The following is a 17,275-nucleotide window of genomic DNA, read 5'->3' on the forward strand; positions in this document are numbered from 1 at the left end:
GGAACAACTAGCATGTCCATTTCTTTGAACACGTACCATTTCTTTTTGTCTTTCTAACATTTAAAAAGATAATTTCATTGGATAGTCTGCATTTAATATTTAGGTACACACTAGTGAAAGATAGATGTTTCTATTACGTTCTATAGCCTACTGTCTTAAATCAGATCTTATTAAATATTGGGCATGAGATAGCGCACTTGAAAATGATCCATTCCCAATGCTTCTGACATGGTGCCAACAATGGGCAAGGCGGAGATCCTGAGAAGGTGAGAGACTGCTGCTTAAATCATTCAGTGAGGAAGTCAAGACTCGACTTCACAATGTTACACTGGTTTAGAAATCTTAAACACTGGGTGTATTTACATTCACTTTTTTAAATCCCAAGGTTACCCTTATGAGTAATCTAGGACATAAAAAATACATCTGGGTAAATGGAGCCTAGTGACCTGAGGCAGAAGGACTGGATGCTGAAGGTCAGCCTGGGTATCTTAGTAAGATAACATCTCAAAAAGAAAGAGTGGTGGGGATGTACCTTGGACTAGAGCACTTGTCTAACATATGTGACTCTTAGTATCAATACCACAACCAGAAAAGAAAGAGAAAGGGGGCAAGGGAGGTAGGGAAAGAGAGGAAAGAGAAGAGAAAAAGGGTAGGCAAGGAAGGAAGATAGATATCTGGGCAGTAATTTTTTTAAAAAAAAATCACTAATACATAGCAATATTTAAACAAATAATATGCTAATATTTAAAGTACAGATTGTTAGAAGTTATTGAAAATGTCTATCTTTACGGAAGAACTAGCAAATAGGAAAAACAAACAACAAAACCTCCACAACAATGTTAGCTAGCATGTGAGCAGACATCGTGGGGCTACAATGATGATGGTCACAGGTGACCAAAAGGACACTGACTGTGGAGGTTTGATCAAGATGCTGGTCACATACACAAAGCAGACAGAAAAGGAAATGGAAAGGGAAACAAAGGCAGCCATTAGGCTCTGTCTTGAGCTCAGAAGAGGGCAAGGCAGTGTGGGATGAGAGGGGAGGAAGTGAGTGGTATCACAGGATATTGGAGCCCAGAACCCGGTGCCAGTCCTCAGCCATTCTTATCCCGTACCAGGTTTAATTTTCATCACCACCGGCTTTCGGTTTTTGTCCCTCATCTGTCTGATGTCCAGCAGATCATGAGGATTGCCATTGTGCCGGGGCCAGCAATAGACAAATATCCGAGAGCCGCTACTGCCACAGTCCACCACAATGCCGTAGTTCACGTTGGGGTTGTTGGTGTCGGTAGCCTCAACGTCTGTGACTCGGGCCAAGTACCTTGTTCAGAAACACACAAGTGCTGTCATTTAAACAGAGTATCGCCCACTCTAACAGAGAAAGCGCCCTACAGAAGCACCACATCACGACCGCCACGTTGTGTAATGAATGATCTCTCTCTGACACTCTCTTCATGGCCAGATGAAGACCAAATAAAGGCTGCCCACAGGGAGCCTCTCATTCAGGTTTGTGCTAACCTCTCCTTAACACAGCTATAGGCTCCAGAGAGAACTGTTTCCAAAGTACAACAGGCAGAAGGAGCTCCTGACTGTCCTATCCCAGGGCCTTCCCTGCAGCTAGCTGTCAGGTACATCCACTCAGGCTAATTTCCTAGCAGGCAGTCAGCACAGGGCCCGGTTCTCACAGCCACATGTTTCTTATATGCCAGTCCAGCCATAACAGGACTGTGTCAGAGCTGACGGTTCCTGTCCCTCTGATGTTAGTTTGCTGTGAGTCTAACCATGAGTGCAGCACTGTCCTCTGGGAGGCGGTCAGATCGGGAGGAAGGACCTCAGAGCTACCCCACCCCTTCCCACCATGTGAGCTGGGACATGGCTTTCACCAGATACAAACTTTACTGAAACCTAGCTCTTGGACAACTCTGCAGCTTATAAGCTGCCCTGTGTTCTGTTACAGCTGCTGGAACACAGTCGGCCAGAAGGTGTGAATTCCTTCTAGAACAAATCTTTATCTCTTACCTTTGAAACTTCTTGTCCTTCGACAGCCACCCATACTTGCTTCGTATGATGACAACAGAGAAGTACAGAAGGGACACAGCTGCAGCCAGGATGCTAATGACGAGGACCTGGCGTAAACTGGTGTTTAGGAATCGAGGACAGCCCACTGGAGAGATGCTAAAATGCCAAGAAGCAGGAAAGAGACAGGAAATGCCGATCCTGAAATTCCAAAGAAACAGATTTTACAACAACATGCTTGGATGAGACCTGGCCTCACCTGAACAGGTGTTCAGCACGAGCTCCCCCTGCTTGTTGTCTGCTGGGGCCTGCTCTTCCCATGCTCCAGGCTGCTGTTTGGTTATGGAGCACATTACTATAAAATGGCATAATGAGAACGACACCCTGCAGGTTATGATATTCTGCATGTCCCCTTTCCTTGGGAGTATTACAAAATTTCCTGCCTTTTTCCAAAAAGAAATCCCGTTCATAAGTTTAGCCAGACAAACACAGAACTCTATAATGAAACCAGTTTAAGAATGAGGACACCAAGGGAGACTGAGGACACAGAAACGGCAAGCTGCAAGCTATCCCATAAATGCCAGCAGCCTAGTGGATGACACATTGCGCATTAATGAGTCAATGGCTTAGGAGAAGTGAGATTTTCTTAACAAGCAATTCTAGAGTAAATTTCTCCCCAATGGCCCAATAATGGGAAAGACAGTATTGCCATAATGAAGTCAATAAGGGAACTCTGATTTTAGAAAGAGTCCCCTGAGACATGTTTTATAAACAGGAAGGATTTCAATTTATGTCATGAAAAAGAAGCGAACTGCAGAGCCATCAGCAGGCACTGCCTTTAGGGTAAATTTCATTACTTCATACTTTCTTTGTGTTAAAAAGTCCTTTATGGACTAAAATCTCTTGCAGAAGGAGGTACACTGCCAGCCCACTGGAGATTCCCTTCCTGAGAGTTCTGAGGACACTCCATGGCATCTGCCTTCCTCTTCTGCACCTCAGAGGCTCTAGACAGCTGTGCTATGCTAATATAACATCCCAAGATGCCATGTGTATACTGAGACTGCAATTTACACTAACCCTTACAGAGCTCACCTGGCTCCATTCTTTCTGTGACAAGGGCCGTGTTGGGCTCTGCAAGACCAATGGTTTTAGAGCAGTATAAAACAACTTCAAACACTTCTCTCTTGGGATTTATATTTTCTTCTCTCTTAAGACCTATTATTTCTTCAGCACCAAAATCTCAGGGTTTACAGGCTAGTGACACAAGGCTCATCACTCACCTTCCCATACTGAAAGGCCGCGGACCAGGCAATGTTGTGGGAGTCAGCTCTTGTCACGCACAAAGACAGAATGAGAGCTAGGGTCTTCATGGAGCCAGAGCTTCCCTGTTTCAGGGTGAGAAAAATCAAGAACAGTGAAATCAAATAAAATGTCTGTGGTTCTACTAAGTACGTGGTTAAACTCAACCATACATCATCTGACTGTGATCCCTATGTGGAGACCACTGCGTTAGAGCAACATGTTTGTATAATGCCTCCGGCTCAGCTTCATAACCAGAACACTTATCAGATAACTTGTTTCTTCAACCCAGCTCCTCTTCTGAGTCATGTACACATCCACCTTCAATCGCCAGGATCTCCATCTGGATGCTGCATGACGATGATCCACATTGCTAAGATCATACTCCCCATTCTATGTAATCCTAGCCACTGCTCTCGTCTGTCCTGATTCTCATTCCAGGCTCCTCTAATTCCCAGTATCACCATATTCCCCATCCAACTTCTTAGAATCCTTCCCTGAACTCCTGCTTACCTAAAACCTGTCCCTTTCACTTATGATTCCAGTCCAGGCTCTCTCCTTTTCCCTGTACTGTTTTCTACCTGAAGACAGGCCAGGACTCAAAATCTCCCAGTGGTCCCAAGTTCTTCAGACAAATGCCAAAGGTTATCCTGTGACTTCCAGCCCTGCAGGCTCTGGGCAGCTGCTCTGCTCTGACCTCATCACCTGCTCACCTCTTTCCCCAGCATCCCAGATGTACTAGCAGCCCCCACCAGCTTCTAGGAGCCACTCACTCTGGCCTGTGGCCTCCCTGCCCTCTGCTTTGGAGCAATCCTTGCAGCTTAGCACCTGGCCGCCTTCAGGTTTTTACTCAACGCCACCGTCTGAGGGCTCAGTAAGCACACATCACCTTCCACCCAGCTCTCACCCTTGATTTCTCTCCTTTACCATTTACCTTTTTGGTGATTTTGTTTGTTTGTTTTTTGAGACAAGGTCTCTCTACACAGCCATGGTCATCCTGAAACTCACTTTGTAGATCCCGAGAGCTGGTATTAAAGACATGCCACCACACCTGGCACAGTATTGCTAAATACCCACAAGAGTGCTCACGGTTACTCAGTCTCCCAATGCTCCTTTGGATAGGGAAGGCTACTGTGATGTTTCACAGGTGAGGCTGGGATTCCAGTGTGTGACTCACACTGCCGCCCTGTCCTCTAACACACCATGCATGTGGTGTCTCCATTTCTCTTGTGCCGTGATTCACGCTCCAGAATGATGTCACAAAGGACCCTTAGTGCCACATTCAAGTCACCCAGCTCTGGGAAAGGGCCTGACAAGGTGGTAAGGGTCAGAGTTCAGGGAAGAAAAAGGCTCTTTTCAAATCAAAGAGAAACCACTGTACCCTATGTTTCTCTCTCACTGAGGGAAAAAGTCCTAACTCCTTAGATGTGGAAGAAGGTCCCCAAGACCTGTGTGGCTCATAAAGCAGCTGCCTGCTATGTGCGGCTATTTAAAGAACTAAATGAAACATTTCATCCAGACTTGGCAGCACAGGCTTGTAACTCCAGCTGTCTACCTGGGCGATGGAGTGAAGGCAGGAGTCGCCTGGGGAAGCTAGAGAAACCTGCTTCCGATAAAAAGTAAAAAGTAGGCTGAGGATATAGCACAGCTGTAGTGTTTGCCTAGCGTGGGTGAGGCTCTAGGTTTATGCCCACTAGAACAGATAATAACAATAATAACATTTAATATGAAAATGTGAATATAAAATGGTTGAGATCTTCATTGCACGAGCCTCATCCCAAGTGCTCATCCCAGGCACACATGGCTTTCTGCATGGTCTGTGCAAGCACTGGACGCGGCCATCACAGCAAAAAGCTCTTCAGACAGCATCACAGGCCCTAAAGGACCCCCACACCAAACGCAAACTGTGGATTCCTCAGCTTCTTTAGAATATCCCTCTTTGGGGCCTTCGGGTTGGGATTCCTGCAGCCCTGGGGCACAAAGGGAGCATAAGCCTCGAGGAGCCCCTCTAACCCAGCAGGGGACTCTGGGGTTACACTTGTGTTGACTTCTCCTTACAAGGCCATCCCAGGCAAGGACAAGTGTCTGTTACACAAGCAATAACAACTAATGGCTAGGAGTGAGAACTATAAAGAAACACACACACACCCCATTTGCACTGTGCAAACAAATAAATGTACTTAAAAACATTTTAAAAATTCATATAAAATTTAAAAAGCATTTCAATTAACCAGACTTTAAAATTAGTTTTAATGTATTGCTACAGAGAAACCCTGTCTCGAAAAACCAAAAAAACCTTTAAAAATCATTTTAATGTAGTGAGAAATTCAATGCCCTAAAGATTTAAATATTTAAAATACCGACTAAAAGGAAAAGTGATAATATAAGCAAATATTGACAGAATCTTAAAAGAATTAAGGCCTTTCTCCAAATGATAGCAATACCTCATACCACAAAAGAGAGAAAATATAATTTTAAACCTTCCATATGTTAAAACAACGACAAACCCTTCTCACACATAGCTTGGGAAGATAACATGTGTCACTTGAGATGAAAAGGTAACCTTTTTGAGGCTGGAGAGATGGCTCAGTAGTTAAGAGCACTGGTTGATCTTTCAGAGGACCCAGATTCAGTCCCAAGAACCCACATTGAAGAGTCTGTAATTCCAGCTCCAGGGGTCTGATGCCCAGAGTTCTGATGGCAGAAGCCTCAAAAGGCACCCCCATTCATGCACACATACCCACATGCATACATACAGGCATAAATATATATAATTAAAAGGAATAGAAGTAATTTTTCTTTTTTATTAAAAAAGGTAGCCATTCTTTACTTATAAAGCAGTCACATGAAGTAATAAAAAATGCACTAACACAAAAACAGGTAAGGATAATAGAAGTTAACATGAGAAACGATGCAACTTCAGGGGTATCCAGAAAGACAGAAGGAAAACAAGACCTGACAACTATCAGACTCATTAAAATTTTAGAGGTAAGGAGTCGGGATTATAAAGTACAGTTGGCTAGAATCTGAGCAGGTACTAATCTTGGGGCATTTGAGTGACATATATAGATAGGCTCAATGTCTATATATATGTCTATATGTCTAGAAACTTACCCTTGGGAAATTTGACTGAAACATGTATAAAACATTGTCCTGGTGTCTACTGCAAGGCTGGAGATGACACTCTGTGGATGTGTATATGCCTTGCAAGTGCAAGACCCTGGGTTCCTTCCCAGCACTATAAAAATACATGGAAAACTAATGTGACTTATGGTGGTGAGGGCATGTTTACATACGGGACAAAATAAGACTATTAAAGGTGATGGTGTCACTCTATACTTGACTGGCAAGAGCACCACCATGTACAAATGAGAAGACTTCACTACACAGAGAAGAAACAAGAGAAACAATGTTAACAGTGTTGTTTATTTCTGAATAGCAGATACCTGACAATCTGTACTTTTTCCCCTAGACTCACCCATGTTTTCAAAGTGCATATATTATTTTCATCATCAGAAAAACCATGGAATTACTTTTGACAAACTACCTGTGACTGATGCCTTCCCTCTTTTGGAAATATGAAGAAAGATTACTTTAAAAACTCAAGAGTAGGGCTGGAGAGATGGTTCAGCAGATAAGAACACTTGTTTCCCTTGCAGAGGACCTGGGTTCCAGTCCCAACACCCACATGGTGACTCCCAACCACCTGTAACTCCAGTTCCAGAGGATTCAATGCTTTTGACTTCTTCTGATCTCTATGGGCATCAGACATTCATGTAGTGCAGACATAGATGAAGGGAAAACATTCACAAACATAAAAGAAAAATAAATTTAAAAAACTCAAAAAAAAAAACCCTTAAGACACAGGAACTGAAATCTGAGTACAAAAGAATTGATGACAGTTGTGTGATAGTTGAGCTAAGAACCAACGAAAAGAACATTGCTAAAGCTTCTATTAAATTAGTCATGGGAGAAGAAGTCATTAATGGCTCAGCATTATGAACATAACCATAAGGACAAACAAACCAAATTCCAAACACTATTTATATCCAAGAAATGATGGAGAAAGCAACTAACAGCAATGTTAAATTCTATGGACTCTTGGCTATGTGCACTCAGAGCCCAAGAAGGCTGGTACCAGCAGGAGGTGGAGGTGGAGAAGAATCTGGGTGGGGTCAAGAAAGGAGAATGTATTTCTAAGAACTCTGCATACTTAGCAAACTTTATGACATGTGGTATTTGTCTTAGGATTTTCTTTTTCTTTTTAAAAAGATTTATTTTATTTTTCTTTATGTGTATGTGTACACGCGCCTGTGGCAGTCAGAAGGGGGCATGAAATCCCTTGAAGCTGGAGTGGTTATGAGCCACCTAATGTGGGAACTGACTGAATTCTCTGGAAAAGCAGCAAGCACTCTTAATCACTCAGTGATTGAAACTCTTCATCCCCAGGACTTTTTTTTTTTTTTTTTTTAATGCATGAGAGGATTTTAACAAAAATGTCAGTTCGTAAGTTACTTATTACTTTCACTTAGGACACATGTAAGGCTGACTGTTGCCAAGAAGTCACAATCCTGTAACTTGATCTTAAGATGTAAATTCCAACTGCTGCTTCAGCACAGGAATCTCTGCACCGGAGTTCTGGCACACAAACACCTAATAATGCTATTTCAAACAAGTTCTAAGTTGCACCATTACTTTTGTGATTTTAGCTTCAGGGTCCTCCCAGGCAGAATAAAGCCTGTGGTGGTTTGAATAACAATGGCTCCATTGTATTTGAACGCTTAATCATTAGGGAATAGCACTATTTGAGAAGGATTAGAAGGTGTAGCTTTGTTGGAGAAAGTTTGTCACTGAGGGTGGCCTCCAGGAGTCTCAGCCTCAACTGGAGAAGCAATCTAGGAACAAAAGCCACTGACTGCACCAGGAGGAACACCATCTGAGTCGCTGGCTGTGGGCAACTGGAGGAACAATTACAGAAGGCTCTGCCCTGCTTACACCTGAAGGAATGATCAAAGGAGCCACAGCTCCCAACTACACCAATTGGAGAGTTAGAAACACCTCTGAAACACAGGCTCCATCTGTTCCAGTTGGAGGAAGAGATGGGTAGACAACGGGGTAACAATACACTCAACGGCATAAGGAGCAATCCAGCACCACCAGAAACTAGTGGTTCTACAACAGCAAGACCTGAGCATGTTAACACAGATGAAGCAGAAAAAAATGACCTTAAAAATAATTTTATGAAGATGACTGAGGCCTTTACAGAGGAAATAAAAAATTCCCTTAAAGTGGAGGAAAAGACAAACAAAAAATTGGAAGCAATCAACAAATCTCTTAAAGAAAATCAAGAAAAAGCAATCAAACAGGTGAAAGAAATAGTTCAAGACTTGAAAAGGGAAATAGAGGCAGTAAAGAAAACACAAAATGAGGGAAATCTGGAAATGGAAAATCTGGGTAAACAATCAGGAACTACAGAAGCAAGCATAACCAACAGAACACAAGAGGTCTCAAAAGAGAGAATCTCAGGTGTTGGAGATATGATAGGTGAAACAGAGACCTCGGTCAAAGAAAATGTTAAATCCAACAAATCCTTAATACAAAATATTCAGGAAATCTGTGACACCATGAAAATAAAACAAACAAACAAACCTAAGAATAGGAATTGAAGGAGATGAAGCCCAGTTCAAAGGCACAGATAATATACTCAACAAAATCATAGAAGAAAATTTTCCGACCTTGCTGTATAATAAAACACTAAACATACAGAATAAAGAAGGAATATAAGACCTACAAAGAAAAAAGGCCAAGTAACACATAAAGGCAGACCTATCAGAATTGCACCCAACTTCTTAATGGAGACAATGAAGGTTCTGTCAGGAGTCATGAAGACATTAAGAGACCACGGATGCCAGCCCAGACTACTATATTCAACAAAGCTATCAATCAATATTGACAGAGAAAACAAGACAGTCCATGACAAAACCAAATTAAACCAATACCTAGTCACAAATCCAGCCCTACAGAGAGTACTAGAAGGAAAACTCCAACCAAGGAAGTGAGCTACACCCACAAAAACACAGGAAATACATAATCCCACACCAGCAAATCCCAAAGAAGAGAAACACACACAATACCACCACCACCAACAACAACAAAATAACAGGAACTAGCAATCACTGGTCATTAAAACCCCTTAATATCAATGGACTCAAACCACCTATAAAAAGACACAGGCTAGCAAACTGGATACTAAAACACAATCTATCCTTCTGCTGCATATAAGAAATATACCTCAACTACAAAGACAGACATGACTTCAGAGTAAAGGGGTGGGGAAAGACTTTTCAATCAAATGTATCTAAGAAACAAGCTGGTGTAGCTTTTCTATATCTAACAAAATAGACTTCAAACTAAAGTTAGTTTAAAGAGATGAAGAACACCATTTCATATTCTTCACAGGAAAAATACACCAAGATGACATCTCAATACTGAACATCCATGCCCCAAATGCAAAAGCACCCTCATTCATAAAAGAGACATTACTAAAGTTTAAATTACACATCAAGCCCCACACATTAATAGTGGGAACTTCAACACCCCACTCTCAGCACTGCACAGGTCTACCAGACAGAAACCTAACAAAGAAATAAAGGAACTAATAGATGTTATGACTCAAATGGGCTTAATAGACAACTATAGAACATTTCACCCAAACACAAAAGAATATACCTTCTTCTTGGCACCTCATGGAACCTTCTCCAAAATCGACTACATACTCGGTAACAAAGCAAATCTCAACAGATATATAAAAAAAATGTAATAACCCCATGTCTTATAGTATCATCATGGCTTAAAGTTAGAATTCAGCAACAACACTAATTGCAGAAAGCCACAAACACATGAAGGTTAAACAATGCTCGAATAAACCACCTCTGGGTCAAGGATGAAATAAAGAAATTAAAAACTTCCTAAAATTCAATGGAAATGACTGCACAACATACCCAAATCTAAGGGACACAATGAAAGCAGTGCTAAGAGGAAAGTTCATAGCACTAAATGCATACACAAAGAAGCTGGAAAAATCTTACACCAGCGACTTAACAGAACACCTGAAAGCTCTAGAACAAGAAGAAGCAAACTCACCCAGGAGGTCTAGACGACAGGAAATAATCAAACTGAAAGCTGAGATCAACAAAATAGAAACAAAGAAAACAATACAAAGAATCAATGAGACAAAGAGTTTGTTCTTCGAGAAAATCAACAAAATAGACAAACCTTTATTCAAACTAACCAAAAGGCAGAGAGAAAATATCCAAATTAACAAAATCAGAAATAAAAAAGGGAACATAACAACAGATACAGAGGAAATTCAGAGAATCATCAGGTCATATTTAAAAAAAAACCTGTACTCCATAAAATTGAAAACCTTAAAGGAAATGGACAATTTTCTGGGTAAGTACTACATACCAAAATTAAATCAAAACCAGATAACCAAATTAAATAAACCTATAACCACTAAAGAAATAGAAATAGTCACCAAAAGTCGTCCAACCAAAAAAAGGCACCTGTCAGAATGGCCAAGATCAAAAATACTGATGACAGCTTATGCTGGAGAGGCTGTGGGGCAAAGGGAACACTCCTCCATTGTTGGTGGGAGTGCAAACTTGTACAGCCACTTTGAAAATCAGTATGGTGGTTTCTCAGAAAATTAGGAATCAATCAACCTCAAGACCCAGCAATACCACTTTTGAGCATATACCCAAAGGATGTTCAATTTTACCACAAGGACATTTGCTCGGCTATGTTCATAACAGCGTTATTCATAATAGCCAGAACGTGGAAACAACCTAGATGCCCCTTAACCAACCAAAGAATAGATAAGGAAAATGTGGTACATTTAACACAATGGAGTACTACTCAGCAGTAAAAAAAAAAAAAAATGACATCTTGAAATTCACAAATAAATGGACGGAACTAGAAAAAAAACATACTGAGTGAGGTAACCCAGGCCCAGAAAGACAAATATAGTATGTGCTCATTCGTAAGTGGATATTAGACATAAAGCCTATAGTCCACAACCCCAGAGAACCTAAACAACAAAGAGAACCCTAAGAGAGAAAAAAGACAAGATCTCCTGAGTAAACTGGGAATGTGATGGGCAGGGGAAAGGGAGAAGGGGAGAAGAGAGGAAGGAAGGAGAAATGTATAGCTCAGTAAAACAATACAAACAATTGCTTTGGTCATAGTGTTTCTTCACAACAACAAAACAGTGACCAAGACCGAGCCCATCTGGTCCATGCAGCAAGTTTTTGGTGGGTCTCTCCCATTATGTCTACGGGAGGCTGTCAGATCCCCTGGGACCGGAGTTACAGATGTGAGCTGCTATGTAGGTGCAAGAAATTGAATCTTGGTCCTCTGGAAGAACACCTAGTGCTGTTAACTGCTGAGCCATCTCTTCAGCCCTGTGTCCCCCATTATGGGAAAAAAAAAAAAGAAGATACACATCAGCCTTGAAGCTTATTTGGTGAAAACCACAGACATAGTAAGCAAGTGTTATGGTACTTGGGTTAGTCTGACTCTTCATCCCATGATAAGCCCCTGGGAGAAAGCCTTTTACAGTGGAAGGACTTATTTTAGCTCACAGTTTCAGAGGTCATGGAAGAGCAACACAGCATGGCAGCCAGGAAGTAGAGAGAGGGCACAGAAAGAGAATGCTGAGCTAGCCTTAACTGGCTTCCTCCTTTTTCTCTTCAGACTAGCCTATTGGGTAGTACCTCAGATTCAAAGTGAACTAATCTGCTCTGTCAATCCCCCTCACCGACGTGGCTGAGAGCGGCATGCCTTACTCATTTCTGAGGCATTTCTCATCCAACCAAGTCAACAACAGACACTAACAATCACAGCGCGTCTGAATATGACCAATCAAATCCAGGTTAGGCTAGGAGAGTCTAACTCAAACAGAATCATTTAAATATCAAAGGATTAAAGGAGAGCCTTGAACCAGTGCAAACACGGAAGAGCTTGTAAGAAAAGACTGTCTGCCAGGGCTCTCGGAGGTGGAGGCTGCTGTGCAAAAGTGACTCAGCTGTTGGCGAAAGGCACAGCAGAACACTTGATGATGTACAGAGCTGCACACATGTTCTGTGGTCCTTCCATACTCACATCCAACGGTCATTTTAAGTAGCACGTCCTGGTCAATCTTTTCCTACTACGGTCTTTCTCCTACTACTCACGTACTGCTCTGGTCAGCACTGTGAATGGCCTTCTTCAGACCACACTTTCCCTGCACCAGCTCTGCAGTCTCCACCAGAATGATTTTCCTCTAGTCCCAGGTCCATATATCCAGTTTATTAAAGCCCTGAGACCTTAAGCTCAGTTAAACCAAGTGTGGGTAAAATACATCAACTTCTGAATTCTCCAGTTGTAAGAGAGGTATCACCACTAACACGCTTACCTGGTCGTCAGCTTTGAGTCTCACTTTTCCTGTACCAACATTCCATCATCCACCAAGTTCTGTTAATTCTTTTGTATCTGTATGTTCACATGTGTTTGTGTATGCATGAGTGTGCACGTGCACACAGGCCAGGCCAACATCAGAAGTCTTTCTCAATCTCCACTTTAATTTCTGAAACAATGCCTCTCATTGAACCTAGAGCTCATCAATCGGCTGGCTAGGCTGGTTCCCAATGCTTCCCATCCTCCCCCAGTGCTGGGATGTGAACTTGGGTCCTTACACTTTCACAGCAAACACCTTACCAACTATGCATCTCCCCAGCTCCAGGACCCTCTCAATTCTTCATCAGGCATCCCACACATCTAAGGTGACCACAGCAGACAACGTTACTTCAAGACAGATAGATCTGTGGTAAGCTGCTCTGCTTTTACTGTAAACACTCTTTATGAAACGCTACCTCCAAAGTATGACCAAAGAAAAACCTGAAAGCCAGCAGATCAATAACAACTTCTGTGTAGTACTTGAAATCCTCACTCCATCAACAGTTCCGATACTGCATATCAGCAACGTGTTCTTGCCTCACTCAATATCTCTTTGCTCTGGCAAGGTGGGCCTATTCCACGCAAGCTCTTCTAATATTGGTCTCTAGCTTTTAATAACACTTCTCCCTCCTCACATCCTGCTTGCACTATTACACGTCTTTCAAGGCCACTGGGTATTATTTTTTAAAATCTAGATTTAGCTTGCTATACTTTCTAATTGTCTTCCAGCACTTCAAATCTCATGATTCAGGTGTAGCCTATTTTAAATAAACATACTAAACAAATACATAGAGAAGACAGAGCCTTAGATCAATTCCCATGTTTGTCTCCTCTCAAAGTCTCAGATCACACATTCCCTGATAGGTCTAAAAGAATGTAAGCTATTGCCAGACAGTGGTGGCGCACACCTTTAATCCCAGCACTCGGGAAGCAAAGGCAGGTGGATCTCTGTGAGTTCGAGGCCAGCCTGGTCTACAAGAGCTAGTTCCAGGACAGCCAGGGCTACACAGAGAAACCCTGTCTTGAAAAACAAATCAAAAGAATGTAGGGTATGAATTCAATGAGCAATTAAAACAGGTGGAAGAGGCTGGCAAGACAGTTCAACAGGTAAAAGTGTTTATTGCTCAAGCCTAACTATTTGAGTTCATTTCCTAGAACCTCTAGAAAGTTGTCATTTAAACTCCAGACCGGGGTGAGAAATGTGCCCCCCCTCCACACACACACACACACACACACACACACACACATCATCCAGTCACACAATATACAGTCATATTACTTTGAACACAGGTAGTAAGTCAACATTAAGATAAGCAAAAAATAAAAAAACCAACCTACTTGTATAAATTAGCACAGTTCTACAACTATGTCAAACAATTAGCAAACCAGAAACCAGAAACAAAAGACAACTCACACATAACACCATGCCGATGTTAGGGCCCTCTGAGAATAGCGATTTAGGTAATTTTCCCTCACGAAAGTTGAATACATTAAAGACCGCACCCTAACGTTAACTGGGTGTATAATTTAGAACTGTTATTGACCTCTCGTTCACTGTGTAGCATGCAGGTCTTGAGTTATAAAGCATCTCTTGTTTTCTAGTGGCATATGGTCTCTGAACCTGTGTTCACCTAGCTGGGGTCTGCAGCACCCTGCAGGTTCTGGGGTCATAGTCCTGAGAAGGGGAGACTTGTCCCTTAAAAAGGAGTCCTCGCATGGCTCAAGTTGAGGACCACAACCGTGCACCATCACTCTTCCGGACAGCTCCATTTTTCCACGGGGAAATCTAACAGGAAACTTCCCCAAATCGCAGAGCAAAGCAAATACATGCAAATATATGCGTCAGTGACAGATTTCGGGCGGCGGACCGGGGTCATCCGGCCCCAGGAGCGACAGCCCTTTTCCCTCAACCCACAGTCGCCAGGGGTTCAGGGCTCTCCGGAGATCCGCCACGGTGTCCGGGGGGTGGGGTGAGGGGGGAACAAGCACCTGTCACCGGGGTCACGGGGCTGCGGCGGGGCACCCGGATGTGGCGGCGGGGTACGGCTAGACAGGGCCGCGGCCTCCCTTTGCCCTAGCTCCACGGGACTCGGGCCTCACCTGCTGGGCCGGCCGCGGCTCCGGGGGGGCGGGCGGCCACGAGCGCACCGCATCCCGGCCACCAGCTCACCAGCTACCCCGAGGTTCCGCTCCTTTCCGGGAGACACGCTGCGCGCGCCCGCCAACGTCACGTCACAGCTCGCGCCGGCGCGCGCACGTAGAGAGCGAGAGCGCGCGCGCTGGGGAAGGTGGGAAACGGGCCTGCGTGGGGCGGGGCCTGTCGCATGATTGGCACCGAGCACTGGGCTCCCTCAGGGCTGAGGAAAAGAGGTCCTAGAGGCTCCTGGCCTCCTCTCGCTAGCCTCGTCGTCCCCAAGACGCAAAGTGATGGTGAGACCGCGGTTTATCTTTCCTTCGTGTTGTGGAAGATTCTAGGAGCAACACAGCCTAGCAAGGCCTAGGCATTGTGGCTCAACCCAGGACGCTATCATTCATTCATTCATGCATGCATTCATTCATTATTGTGTGTATGATGGGCGGGGGGGGGGGAGAGTGCACTTGTGCCTCAGTTCGCGTATGGACATGTCAAGGATAAGTTTCTGGACAAGGTCCTCTCCTTCTACTCCAAGTTACAGGAATTGAACTCCCGCTCCCAAGGCTTGCACGACAAGTACTTTTGCTCTCTGGGGCTCTCAACAGTCCAGCTCTGCATGTTTTTCCATTCTGCCAGTAACTTCTTGCCTTACAAAGAAGAAGGTAACTCTTTCTGAAGGGTAAAAGGGCCAGTGAAAGAAACCCACCCTGGTTTTGAGACCCGAGCCAGTGAAAGAAATGCTTTAGCCCTGAACCCCCGAGCCAAAGAAATGACACCCTGACCCTGAATCCAGTGCCAAAGAAACACACTTTTGCTGGGCAGTGGTGGTGCATGTCTTTAATCCCAGCACTCAAGAGGCAGAGGCGGGCGGATCTCTGTGAGTTCCAGGCCAGCCTGGTCAATAGAGTGAGTTCTAGAACTGTTACACAGAGAAACCCTATAGGAGGCGGGAGGATACACTTTGGCCCTAGAGTCAGAGCTAGTGAAAGAAATATGCCCTGGCCCCAAAACTAGGGTCAAAAAGCTAAAATAAAATAAAATAAAAACAAGCCAGGGAAAAGAACACAGTTTAACCCTGAAACCAAAGTCAAATCTGCCCCTGACCAACTAAGCTGGAAAGCAGCCAGTTCCTTTGCAGGGAAATGAATCAATCCCTGATCAGAAAATCAACTAAACCCTGAGCAGAGGTCTGGCCAATCTGGACTCAAGGGACTGAAATGTGACCAATTCCCACCCTGAAAATCTTCTCCCTGGAAAAACGCCACCCCTAAGGAGCCCTATGTAAGCCCTGCACCTGTTCAGTTTGCAGCTGCCCTTTTCCACCCTGGCAGAGGCAACCACTCTCCTGGATCCTTCCTTCTCAATAAATCTCTTGAATGAGGTTTGGGTGGAGAGCTTTTTTCACCAGAGAGGGAGGAGCCTGGGAGGCCTTTCCCTAGCAGAGTGGAGTTGTTAGGCTCTGGGGCACTTGGGCTGAATTGTAACAACTTTGCTGGGGAAGCCCTCTCCTGCCAGAGCAGAGCTGTTACAGTGGGCAAGCCTTACCCTACAGAAGGGCTATAAGGGGCTATGCTTACTGTGACCTGTGCTAGTCCCTGGCTCACGACTGCCAGAATGCTCTTCCACCCGAGCTGTAACACTCAGTATTCCCTGGCCCCTGACTGCTAGAATGCTTTCCCATCCAAACTGTAACGCTCGCTCTGTATTCCTTGGCTCCTGACTGCAGGGGATCCCTTTCCATCTGAGCGGCGATGCTTACACAATAGTGAGTCTCCTGTCTTTCACAAGCCAATGGCCTATTCCGTGCCCTGGTTATGAGGAGAAATAAGGTAGAACTTGCATGCTAACTTCATGATGTGGGGATGCGTTCCAAGCTCAAGGTCTCCCCATCACTCATTGCTTTGAAGTTGCAAAGCTGTGTCCTTGAGAGCGGAGACCCGGGAATGAGGGCGTAGACCACAGATGGGACCATCCTACTAGACACCAGAAGCTATTTTTATGTTTAGAGCTTTATAGCGGTCTATTTATCAAGTAAAACATGCAGGCACAGAATGAGTAGTTCTCCGTCTTAAAACAGAATCCTTGATCTAGCACCAGCTTGGGTCACCTGCCCTTTCTGGTCATGTTACGCTTGAAATTCTGTTAAATAAGAAATTCTGTACTGCGGACAGAACAGTGGAGCAGTCCTGCTTAGAGCCTCACGGCTTCTTCTCAGATTCTGCTGGCTCCTTGATGTCCTCCACAGAAAAGAATTTCAGGGTAAGAGTGGAGCAAAGTCAGCCGATTTAGAAGACAGGGCAGGAATGCACCTCAGGATCCCAGCAGCAGCTG

General features: G+C 43.9%; 1 protein-coding gene across 2 annotated transcripts in view; it reads right to left on the reverse strand.

The window, feature by feature from the left end:
- Positions 1–15,052, reverse strand: part of Entpd4 (ectonucleoside triphosphate diphosphohydrolase 4) — a 29,664-nt gene extending 14,612 nt beyond the window's left edge. For both annotated transcript variants that reach the window (XM_038310424.1, XM_038310423.1), the window contains exons 1-4: positions 14,911–15,052; positions 3,297–3,401; positions 2,020–2,217; positions 1,116–1,321 (exon numbers count right to left, since the gene is read on the reverse strand). In XM_038310424.1, the coding sequence (XP_038166352.1) occupies positions 1,116–1,321; positions 2,020–2,217; positions 3,297–3,304 (412 nt within the window). In that variant the 5' untranslated portion in view covers positions 3,305–3,401; positions 14,911–15,052. The remainder of the gene's footprint in view (positions 1–1,115; positions 1,322–2,019; positions 2,218–3,296; positions 3,402–14,910) is intronic.
- Between the last annotated feature and the right edge of the window lie 2,223 nt (positions 15,053–17,275).

The sequence above is a fragment of the Arvicola amphibius genome, chromosome 13, assembly GCF_903992535.2.
Source record: "Arvicola amphibius chromosome 13, mArvAmp1.2, whole genome shotgun sequence".
Classification (NCBI taxonomy): Eukaryota; Metazoa; Chordata; class Mammalia; order Rodentia; family Cricetidae; genus Arvicola; species Arvicola amphibius.